The sequence below is a fragment of the Lissotriton vulgaris genome, chromosome 1_1, assembly GCF_964263255.1.
Source record: "Lissotriton vulgaris chromosome 1_1, aLisVul1.2, whole genome shotgun sequence".
NCBI classification, from domain to species: domain Eukaryota; kingdom Metazoa; phylum Chordata; class Amphibia; order Caudata; family Salamandridae; genus Lissotriton; species Lissotriton vulgaris.
Genome location: NC_141685.1, coordinates 299,154,854 through 299,166,496, shown reverse-complemented (window position 1 = coordinate 299,166,496; position 11,643 = coordinate 299,154,854). Strand labels below are relative to the sequence as shown.

Sequence of the window (11,643 nt, the reverse complement as noted above, 5' to 3'; positions counted from 1 at the left end):
TGTTTTAAATTTTTTTCTGAAAGTGTTGTCTCGCGTTTACTATGTAGCCAAATTGCAGTGCTACGTTTTGTGTTCAACGTATTATGTATGCACTGTGGCTGTTTGTGTGTAGTTTGTCGGATTTCTATACTTTAGTCACTGATGTGCTACGCGCGACAGCTAATTCCCTTTTTAGTAAAAATATATATAAAGAGTGACTTTGTTATTTGGTCCTTAAAATTGTATAAGTTTTTATTTCTGTGAATGTAATGTAATTTTGGATTTTCCAATTATTTCGGTCGCACTTGCCTTGTGTCTGGCATTTTTCTTGTTATTTATGCTATTACTGGCTCGTCTTTAAGTTGATTGTTCGCCATGCATTGACTAATGTTTGCTAGTGTCTTCCTGGTATGTAGTTCCTGTAGTTTCGTTTCGCCTGAGCTCGCACTCTGATGTTTATTTTTTCTCCGGCTTGGCTTTTTTTTGTGTGGTTTTGACCCGTATGTGACTTGTTTCGCCGCTATGCTTTGGCCTTTTTGTTTTTTTATAGTTTTAGTTAAACGTATTATGTATGCACTGTTTATGTTCTCTTTGTGTGTTGTTTTTTTATTCTCTACATTTCAGTGAATGAGCTGCTACGATCGACAGGTAATTACTATTTTATTTTCATATTATTAAAGATTGCCTTTGTGAGTTGTTACACTTTTGTCTATGAATTTGCTTTTTGTGATGTGAATCTAATTATTGTTTGGGGTCTTGCTTTGCTCGCACTTGGTTTCTGTCCGGCTCCTTTCTTTAGAGTGTGTTTTTTATGTTATCAATGGCTGCTATTTAGTTCGTTTTTTTGCCATGCATTGAGTTATGTTTGCGCGTGTCGTTTTGGTATGCGGGTCCTGTAGTGTACTTCCGTCTGAACTCGCCTCCTGTAAAAAAATATTTTTATGTTGCTGTTGGCTATTTTTGTTTTGCGTTTCGCCGTACGTGTTTTGTTTCGCCGCTTTGCATTGTCCTTTTGTTGTTCACATTTAAGTATTTTTATTGGTAGTATGTATGCACTGTTTATGTTCTGTTTCTGTGACGTTTGTCTGGTGAGTAATGTTGTAGTGCTGATGAGTGTTGGGGATGAGTGGTGCAGTGTCGTTGTAGAGTGTTGTCCAATGATTACCACCACAGTATAACTCTGCACCACAACAGTAGCACTGATCCTAACAACGGCATCACTGAGGTCCATTAATGCAACACGCAGCAATAGCACATTATCATTCTGCACCCCCACTGTACCATTGAGCAACATCAGATCATCACTCTGCCCCACTAGAGCCGTATTTAGCACACCCACAGTCTTATTTATACATACTACTGCAGTACTGTACAGCACCAAAGCATGCTTGTATAGCTGTAATTGTGTGTGCTACGTTAAAAAATGGTTAGAAAGCGTGCACTTACGGCCGGTGGTGTGTGTGACTGTTGAAAGCGTGGACTGATGCCTGTTTGTGTGGGTGTATGCCTGGTGAAAGGATGCACTGATGACTGTTGTGTGTGTACGCCTGGTGAACGCGTCCATTGATAGCTGTTGGTGTGTGTGCCTGTTAAAAGCGTACATGTTTTGATTGTATGACGTTTGTCTGCTGAGTAATGCTGTAGTGGTGATGAGTGGTGTTGTGGTGGTAAGTGTTTGTGTGTGGTTGTAGTGTGATAGTGTGTTGTTGTTGAATGATGCTGTTGTGGTGGTGTAGAGTGATGTTGGTGTGTTGCTGAGTGATGTTAGTGTGGTGCTTAGTAATGCTGTTGTTGTGATGTGTTGTTCTGTGCTAGTGATGAGTGGTGCTGTGTTGGTGTTCAATAATTACCACCACAGCATAACTCAGCACCACAACAGTTGCACTTCTCCCAACAACGGCATCACTGATGTCCACCAATGCAACACGCAGCAATACCACCTTATCATTCTGCACCCCCACAGTACCATTGAGCAACAACACAGCATCACTCTGCACCACCACAGCCGTATTTAGCACACCAACAGTCTCATTCATACATACTACTGCAGTACTGATGACTGTTGTGTATGTACGCCTGGTGAAAGCGTCCATTGATAGCTGTTGGTGTGTGTGCCTGTTAAAAGCGTACATGTTTTGATTGTATGACGTTTGTCTGCTGAGTAATGCTGTAGTGGTGATGAGTGGTGCTGTGGTGGTAAGTGTTTGTGTGTGGTTGTAGTGTGATAGTGTGTTGTTGTTGAATGATGCTGTTGTGGTGGTGTAGAGTGATGTTTGTGTGTTGCTGAGTGATGTTAGTGTGGCGCTTAGTAATGCTGTTGTTGTGATATGTTGTTCTGTGCTGGTGATGAGTGGTGCTGTGTTGGTGTTCAATAATTACGACCACAGCATAACTCAGCACCACAACAGTTGCACTTCTCCCAACAACGGCATCACTGATGTCCACCAATGCAACACGCAGCAATACCACCTTATCATTCTGCACCCCCACAGTACCATTGAGCAACAACACAGCATCACTCTGCACCACCACAGCCGTATTTAGCACACCAACAGTCTCATTCATACATACTACTGCAGTACTGATGACTGTTGTGTGTGTACGCCTGGTGAAAGCGTCCATTGATAGCTGTTGGTGTGTGTGCCTGTTAAAAGCGTACATGTTTTGATTGTATGACGTTTTTCTGCTGAGTAATGCTGTAGTGGTGATGAGTGGTGCTGTGGTGGTAAGTGTTTGTGTGTGGTTGTAGTGTGATAGTGTTTTGTAGATGAATGATGCTGTTGTGGTGGTGTAGAGTGATGTTGGTGTGTTGCTGAGTGATGTTAGTGTGGTGCTTAGTAATGCTGTTGTTGTGATGTGTTGTTCTGTGCTGGTGATGAGTGGTGCTGTGTTGGTGTTTAATGATTATCACCACAGCATAACTCAGCACCACAACAGTTGCACTTCCCCCAACAACGTCATCACTGATGTCCACCAATGCAACTCGCAGCAATACCACTTTATCATTCTGCACCCCCACAGTACCATTGAGCAACAACACAGCATCACTCTGCACCATCACATCCGTATTTCGCACACCAACAGTCTCATTCATACATACTACTGCAGTACTGATGACTGTTGTGTGTGTATGCCTGGTGAAAGCGTCCATTGATAGCTGTTGGTGTGTGTGCCTGTTAAAAGCGTACATGTTTTGATTGTATGACGTTTGTCTGCTGAGTAATGCTGTAGTGGTGATGAGTGGTGCTGTGGTGGTAAGTGTTTGTGTGTGGTTGTAGTGTGATAGTGTGTTGTTGTTGAATGATGCTGTTGTGGTGGTGTAGAGTGATGTTGGTGTGTTGCTGAGTGATGTTAGTGTGGTGCTTAGTAATGCTGTTGTTGTGATGTGTTGTTCTGTGCTGGTGATGAGTGGTGCTGTGTTGGTGTTCAATGATTACCACCACAGCATAACTCAGCACCACAACAGTTGCACTTCTCCCAACAACGTCATCACTGATGTCCACCAATGCAACACGCAGCAATACCACTTTATCATTCTGCACTCCTACAGTACCCTTGAGCAACAACACAGCATCACTCTGCACCACCACATCCGTATTTCGCACACCAACAGTCTCATTCATACATACTACTGCAGTACTGATGACTGTTGTGTGTGTATGCCTGGTGAAAGCGTCCATTGATAGCTGTTGGTGTGTGTGCCTGTTAAAAGCGTACATGTTTTGATTGTATGACCTTTGTCTGCTGAGTAATGCTGTAGTGGTGATGAGTGGTGCTGTGGTGGTAAGTGTTTGTGTGTGGTTGTAGTGTGATAGTGTGTTGTTGTTGAATGATGCTGTTGTGGTGGTGTAGAGTGATGTTGGTGTGTTGCTGAGTGATGTTAGTGTGGTGCTTAGTAATGCTGTTGTTGTGATGTGTTGTTCTGTGCTGGTGATGAGTGGTGCTGTGTTGGTGTTCAATGATTACCACCACAGCATAACTCAGCACCACAACAGTTGCACTTCTCCCAACAACGTCATCACTGATGTCCACCAATGCAACACGCAGCAATACCACTTTATCATTCTGCACCCCCACAGTACCATTGAGCAACAACACAGCATCACTCTGCACCACCACATCCGTATTTCGCACACCAACAGTCTCATTCATACATACTACTGCAGTACTGATGACTGTTGTGTGTGTATGCCTGGTGAAAGCATCCATTGATAGCTGTTGGTGTGTGTGCCTGTTAAAAGCGTACATGTTTTGATTGTATGACGTTTGTCTGCTGAGTAATGGTGTAGTGGTGATGAGTGGTGCTGTGGTGGTAAGTGTTTGTGTGTGGTTGTAGTGTGATAGTGTGTTGTTGTTGAATGATGCTGTTGTGGTGGTGTAGAGTGATGTTGGTGTGTTGCTGAGTGATGTTAGTGTGGTGCTTAGTAATGCTGTTGTTGTGATGTGTTGTTCTGTGCTGGTGATGAGTGGTGCTGTGTTGGTGTTCAATGATTACCACCACAGCATAACTCAGCACCACAACAGTTGCACTTCTCCCAACAACGTCATCACTGATGTCCACCAATGCAACACGCAGCAATACCACTTTATTATTCTGCACCCCCACAGTACCATTGAGCAACAACACAGCATCACTCTGCACCACCACATCCGTATTTCGCACACCAACAGTCTCATTCATACATACTACTGCAGTACTGATGACTGTTGTGTGTGTACGCCTGGTGAAAGCGTCCCTTGATAGCTGTTGGTGTGTGTGCCTGTTAAAAGCGTACATGTTTTGATTGTATGACGTTTGTCTGCTGAGTAATGCTGTAGTGGTGATGAGTGGTGCTGTGGTGGTAAGTGTTTGTGTGTTGTTGTAGTGTGATAGTGTGTTGTTGTTGAATGATGCTGTTGTGGTGGTGTAGAGTGATGCTGGTGTGTTGCTGAGTGATGTTAGTGTGTTGCTTAGTAATGCTGTTGTTGTGATGTGTGGTTCTGTGCTGGTGATGAGTGGTGCTGTGTTGGTGTTCAATGATTACCACAACAGCATAACTCAGCACCACAACAGTTGCACTTCTCCCAACAACAGCATCACTGATGTCCACCAATGCAACACGCAGCAATACCACCTTATCATTCTGCACCCCCACAGTAACATTGAGCAACAACACAGCATCACTCTGCACCAGCACAGCCGTATTTAGCACACCAACAGTCTCATTCATACATACTACTGCAGTGCGTGCAAGCTACAGAGTGTGTGTATTTTGTATTTTTTTTTGTATGTGAGATGGATTGCCTGAATGTTGTATGTGGGTGTGACTATGTTGTATTAATTGAGTGTATTAGTAGTTATATTTTCCCTTCTGTAGTGAAAAAATTACCTTAGAGGTTTATAATTTGTATTCCACACCTTTTTATTTTTGTAAAACACACAAATATTTATTTTTAAACTTTGTACAAAAATGTGATAGCCTGCCAACATGCGAATTTTAGTCTGAACATATGTCTTCATCGTCTTTCTCTTTAACAATATTTATGATTTCCCCATTACAAAACACCACTTCAAAAGTTTGCGGCAAAAAATGTACAAGCGCATCTCCAATGTTGTCAACATCATCATCTAACATAAACCATTTAATTAGTATGTCATTTTCTATGGGCATTGATTGATAAACGTCTGTGTTTGTCACCCTAATAGTTAAAATACTAGTTTCATCTTTGATGCTTTCGACGCCATAAATTTGAATGTCCATCTTTTCCTGTGGTGGGACTGTTACCTGTTGAGAGAAAACAAATGCAACAATTAGTTAGTACATTTTTATACTTTATGTTTTGTGTAAGGCCCAGAGTGGGTGAAAGGTACAGAGTGGGTGAAAGGGACAGAGTGGGTGAAAGGGACAGAGTGTGAAAGGGACAGAGTGGGTGAAAGGGACAGAGTGGGTGAAAGGGACAGAGTGGGTGAAAGGGACAGAGTGGGTGAAAGGGACAGAGTGGGTGAAAGGCCCAGAGTGGGTGAAAGGGACAGAGTGGGTGAAAGGGACAGAGTGGGTGAAAGGGACAGAGTGGGTGAAAGGCCCAGAGTGGGTGAAAGGCCCAGAGTGGGTGAAAGGCCCAGAGTGGGTGAAAGGCCCATAGTGGGTGAAAGGCCCAGAGTGGGTGAAAGGGACAGAGTGGGTGAAAGGGACAAAGTGGGTGAAAGGCCCAGAGTGGGTGAAAGGCCCAGAGTGGGTGAAAGGCCCAGAGTGGTTGAAAGGCCCAGAGTGGGTGAAAGGCCCAGAGTGGGTGAAAGGTCCAGAGTGGGTGAAAGGCCCAGAGTGGGTGAAAGGCCCAGAGTGGGTGAAAGGCCCAGAGTGGGTGAAAGGCCCAGAGTGGGTGAAAGGGACAGAGTGGGTGAAAGGGACAGAGTGGGTGAAAGGGACAGAGTGGGTGAAAGGGACAGAGTGGGTGAAAGGCCCAGAGTGGGTGAAAGGCCCAGAGTGGGTGAAAGGCCCAGAGTGGGTGAAAGGCCCAGAGTGGGTGAAAGGGACAGAGTGGGTGAAAGGCCCAGAGTGGGTGAAAGGCCCAGAGTGGGTGAAAGGCCCAGAGTGGGTGAAAGGCCCAGAGTGGGTGAAAGGGACAGAGTGGGTGAAAGGGACAGAGTGGGTGAAAGGGACAGAGTGGGTGAAAGGCCCAGAGTGGGTGAAAGGCCCAGAGTGGGTGAAAGGCCCAGAGTGGGTGAAAGGGCCAGAGTGGGTGAAAGGGCCAGAGTGGGTGAAAGGCCCAGAGTGGGTGAAAGGCCCAGAGTGGGTGAAAGGCCCAGAGTGGGTGAAAGGCCCAGAGTGGGTGAAAGGGACAGAGTGGGTGAAAGGGACAGAGTGGGTGAAAGGCCCAGAGTGGGTGAAAGGCCCAGAGTGGGTGAAAGGCCCAGAGTGGGTGAAAGGCCCAGAGTGGGTGAAAGGCCCAGAGTGGGTGAAAGGCACAGAGTGGGTGAAAGGCCCAGAGTGGGTGAAAGGTCCAGAGTGGGTGAAAGGCCCAGAGTGGGTGAAAGGCCCAGAGTGGGTGAAAGGCCCAGAGTGGGTGAAAGGCCCAGAGTGGGTGAAAGGGACAGAGTGGGTGAAAGGCCCAGAGTGGGTGAAAGGCCCAGAGTGGGTGAAAGGGACAGAGTGGGTGAAAGGGACAGAGTGGGTGAAAGGGACAGAGTGGGTGAAAGGGACAGAGTGGGTGAAAGGCCCAGAGTGGGTGAAAGGCCCAGAGTGGGTGAAAGGCCCAGAGTGGGTGAAAGGCCCAGAGTGGGTGAAAGGGACAGAGTGGGTGAAAGGCCCAGAGTGGGTGAAAGGCCCAGAGTGGGTGAAAGGCCCAGAGTGGGTGAAAGGCCCAGAGTGGGTGAAAGGGACAGAGTGGGTGAAAGGGACAGAGTGGGTGAAAGGGACAGAGTGGGTGAAAGGCCCAGAGTGGGTGAAAGGCCCAGAGTGGGTGAAAGGCCCAGAGTGGGTGAAAGGGCCAGAGTGGGTGAAAGGGCCAGAGTGGGTGAAAGGCCCAGAGTGGGTGAAAGGCCCAGAGTGGGTGAAAGGCCCAGAGTGGGTGAAAGGCCCAGAGTGGGTGAAAGGGACAGAGTGGGTGAAAGGGACAGAGTGGGTGAAAGGCCCAGAGTGGGTGAAAGGCCCAGAGTGGGTGAAAGGCCCAGAGTGGGTGAAAGGCCCAGAGTGGGTGAAAGGCCCAGAGTGGGTGAAAGGCACAGAGTGGGTGAAAGGCCCAGAGTGGCTGAAAGAGATATTCCAAAAATGTTAGGTTTGTTGTGCTTACCTCCATTTTGCTATGGCGCGCTGTATTCAATATTTTCTGTGCATTGAATTCATGGACAGTTACGTGAGTGAGGGTGACATAATCTCCAAGATGTACTTTACATAGTGATGATTCTCTCCACAGTGTCACTTTTATGTCATCTGTTGCATCTTTTAAAGTAATCGATTTCAGTGGAGTATCTTGCCCATTGATAAAGACAGTCTTTGCGTCCTCTTCCTACACAAAACGTAAGCATTGTATTAAATAGTGACTGTAAAAACACATAGTACTAGTGCGTTGTATGAATGGCAATATAAGGTGTCATATTTAAGGACCCAAATGAACATCCTTTCGAAAAGATTGCATTGTTTATTTCTAAAAATGGCTTTGTAGAGAGTACTTTTATTTGTAGTATACAGCAAAGCACTGGCATATTATAGTTTTCAAAACTCGTACTTTCTACATAGTGTGAAAGAGTGTATAATGCTATGTGTTTTTAGCTTGTTAGTGAAGTTACCAAAGGTGCAATGTGTGTGTAAGCCAACTATGCTTTTTTTTAGTTGACATGATGACATGTTTGCGTTCATACTTACGGCACATATTGTCCCTGAAACGGTCATAAGACTTTTTAGACTTGCACGTTTGATTTCCTTAATGGGAGAAGCAGATGGGGCAGGCGGATGCAAAATGTTCTTTGCTTGTTGGATAAGGCCCTCCTCAATTTTCATAGCGGGAAATTTTGTTACTTTAGTTTGCTTAGTAATTAAAATTGTTTTGTTTTTGATGATAAAGTTGCGTATCAGTAGTCCACAGTTACTTTTAGTTTGCTCGTATAAATCTTCTTGATAACAAGTACATTTCATGGTTCCAGTTTTATCTGCTAGAGCCAAATCAAATAGAATTTTCTGTTCTTGTTTCGCATTTTTGTAAGTAGTTTTTCCAGAGCAGTTGATTACATTAACTCGTAGGGGTTTCTGATATGGTTTGTTGTCATCGGTATTAATGTTCATGATTTCTTCAATAGACATCATCTGAAATAGAAAATGTGTTATAACATGTTAAATACAAACCCATATTGCTTTATGATCACTGTAATAGCATTCTAAAGTACCATAGTTGTGTAGTTGTTCATTTGTATATATATGATCTAAAATGGATTGGTAGTTAGTTGTGTAACTGTTAATGAGTTGTTGACATTGTAATTTTGCTTCAAAGAATCCAATTAATTGCTTAGTGTTTGAATTTTGTTGAGATACATCCACATTGAAATCCCCTATAATGATCATTTTGTGTGTGGGGTAAAAATCCGTAATATTTGTGATAAAATCCAAAAGAGAAGTTATACTTTTTTGGGGTGGTTTGTATAAAATAATAATAAGGTAATCCGTGTTATAAATATGTACAGTAAAATGTAAAATGTCTATCCCTTCATGTGTCTCATAAATAGGCGATATAAATAAATCTTTTTTGTAGTACATAATCATTCCATGGTTTGTGTTGTATGTATGAAATTTATCAAATATAATGTGATGGTATTGTTCTATCGTAAAATCAGTAGCTGTAGCCTTCCTTGTAGTGTTGATCTCAGTTAAGCAAATAATGTCTGCTTGTAATATATTCCTATCCGCTATCATAGATGTAACATTTTTCTGTAGTGATCTTATATTGTGTGCAATGATATTGAAATGTGCACTGTATGTATGTAACTGTGGGATATGTATTTCAAGTGGCATTTCTGTCCTTAATCTGTGCATTTCCTCATTAACTTGTGGATGTACAAAAATTTTACCTTCATCAAAATTGTGTACATATACATTTTGTATTGATTTTGCCCTGCTAATAGCAACATAATGCAAATGATGAATCTTGCTGTTATTAAAGTGTATATAAAGTGGTTCGAGAGTTGCACCTTGTGTGCGATGTATAGTGCGTGCTGATGCTTGGCGTAAAGGAAATTGCTTCCGTATAATGGTAATAAATTTCTTAGTGTATTGAAAATGTCTAGCTATAGCATGTATTGGTGTCCATGTATTTTGAATTTGTGAATGATATAAGTGTTTATATTGTTGTCTGGTTGTTTGTCCTATACTCTGATTGTCAAATAACAACCAAACAATAATAGGTGTATTGTTAATCAATTCAACTAATTGTACCACACCAGTTGCACCATTTGTTAAACCATCATTGACATCCACATTGCAACTTAAATCATAACGAAGTTGTAAGGCAATGTGTAATGTATGTGAAAGGCCCATTGTTTTCTGTGGATCTTTGGGCAGTTGCTTAAGAATAGTTAAGGACTCCTCCCTCTCCATGACCAGGCAAGTCAACGCCGTCTCCTCGTCGTGCTTCAACATCCTGCGCATGCTTCGGAAGATCTTCTGGTGGATCCCCACAGAGACCAGGAAGACCGTCACCCAGGCCCTCGTCACCAGCCGACTGGACTACGGCAACGCACTCTACGCCGGAACCACCGCCAAGACCCAGAAGAGACTCCAGCGCATCCAGAACGCCTCAGCCAGACTCAACCTCGACATCCCACGACACAGCCACATCTCCGGACACCTAAGAGACCTTCACTGGCTCCCGGTCAACAAGAGAATCACCTTCCGCCTCCTTACCCACGCACACAAAGCTCTCCACGATCAAGGCCCGAGCTACCTCAACAACCGCATCAACTTCTACGCTCCCAAACGCCACCTCCGATCTGCCAGCCACGCCCTCGCCACCGTCCCACGCATCCGTAGAGCCACTGCAGGAGGGAGGTCCTTCTCCTACCTGGCCGCCAAGACCTGGAACTCCCTCCCGGCCGACCTGCGCCTGACCCAAGACCACCTCTCCTTCAGGAAGAAGCTCAAGACCTGGCTGTTCGAGCAGTAGCGGCACCCCCCCCCCTCCCAAGCGCCTTGAGACCCTACGGGTAGGTAGTGCGCTCTATAAATGTTCTTGATTGATTGATTGATTTTTTTCACATTTTCTGACAAATCAGAACTGACGGTATCGCTTGCTACTGTTATGTAGACTGGATAATCTTTGCAATGTTTTTCCAAAACCTTTTTGTTAATTTCATTAACTTCTATATTAGTTGACATGATATATGGGATTGTTTCTAATAAACTCTCATCAGGTTGTATTTCCCTTTGCTTAATTTGTGAAATATCTTCTTCAGTATGCTTGCCTTCTCTCAACCGGTTTAGTAGTTGAGAAAATTGAAGATCTTCTTTTTGGCGCATAATTTTTGTTAATTCAAAAATTTTAAAATGTTCTTTCCATAAGTTTGCACTTAAAGGACCATACAACTGTGTAGAATCCTGAAAAATGTATCTGTCAAATACAGGTTTTAATTGGTAAAAGTCACCAATGGCTAAAATTGAAATTCCTCCAAATGGTTCATTAGATGATTTTATTTCTTGAAGCCTGTTATGTATAAAATTTAACATATTGTGTCCTACCATTGAAATTTCATCAATAATAACAACTCTAACATGCATCATTTCCATTTGTAGAGCAGTTCTATGTTCATGACTCAGTTGTTTATAAGTCAAACTTTGCGACACAGGTATTTTGAAAGTGCTATGCAGTGTTTTGCCATTAATATTATGGGCAGCCTTTCCTGTTGGAGCAGTAAGTAAGATATAAACATTATCAGGATTTTCACCTGCCTTAGTGTTATAGTACCGTAGTAAAGTTTGATATAGTGCAGATATTACAAAACTTTTCCCAACACCAGCCCCTCCGGTGCAAAAAGTATAGCATGGAGTGCTTGTAGTTTTAAACCAATGCAAGTGATGGTAAACAAATTTAAGTTGTTCTTCCGTTAAGTTTTGCATAAGTTGTTGGTATTTATCATTGGGTAAAATAACGTTAGTTGAGCTTTGTTCTTCGGTTGTAGTTCTAATTCCTAAATCTAGAGCC

At 43.5% G+C, this 11,643-nt stretch overlaps 1 protein-coding gene across 1 annotated transcript; it reads right to left on the bottom strand.

The window, feature by feature from the left end:
- Nucleotides 1-5,456: 5,456 nt before the first annotated feature.
- Nucleotides 5,457-8,759, bottom strand: LOC147747083 (uncharacterized). The gene is made up of 3 exons (XM_086936153.1): nt 8,322-8,759; nt 7,750-7,965; nt 5,457-5,744 (listed from the first exon to the last, which is right to left on the bottom strand). Exons 1-3 carry the CDS (start codon nt 8,757-8,759, stop codon nt 5,457-5,459), a joined length of 942 nt encoding a protein of 313 aa, XP_086792279.1.
- Nucleotides 8,760-11,643: the final 2,884 nt, after the last annotated feature.

Excerpts from the sequence above, each read along its gene's own strand:
- LOC147747083 (XM_086936153.1), bottom strand. The coding sequence starts at position 8,759 with ATGATGTCTATTGAAGAAATCATGAACATTAATACCGATGACAACAAA. Across the intron at positions 7,966-8,321 it reads TTTCAGGGACAATATGTGCC|GAAGAGGACGCAAAGACTGT; the intron begins GTAAGTATGAAC and ends CGTTTTGTGTAG. Across the intron at positions 5,745-7,749 it reads CGCGCCATAGCAAAATGGAG|GTAACAGTCCCACCACAGGA; the intron begins GTAAGCACAACA and ends TTCTCTCAACAG.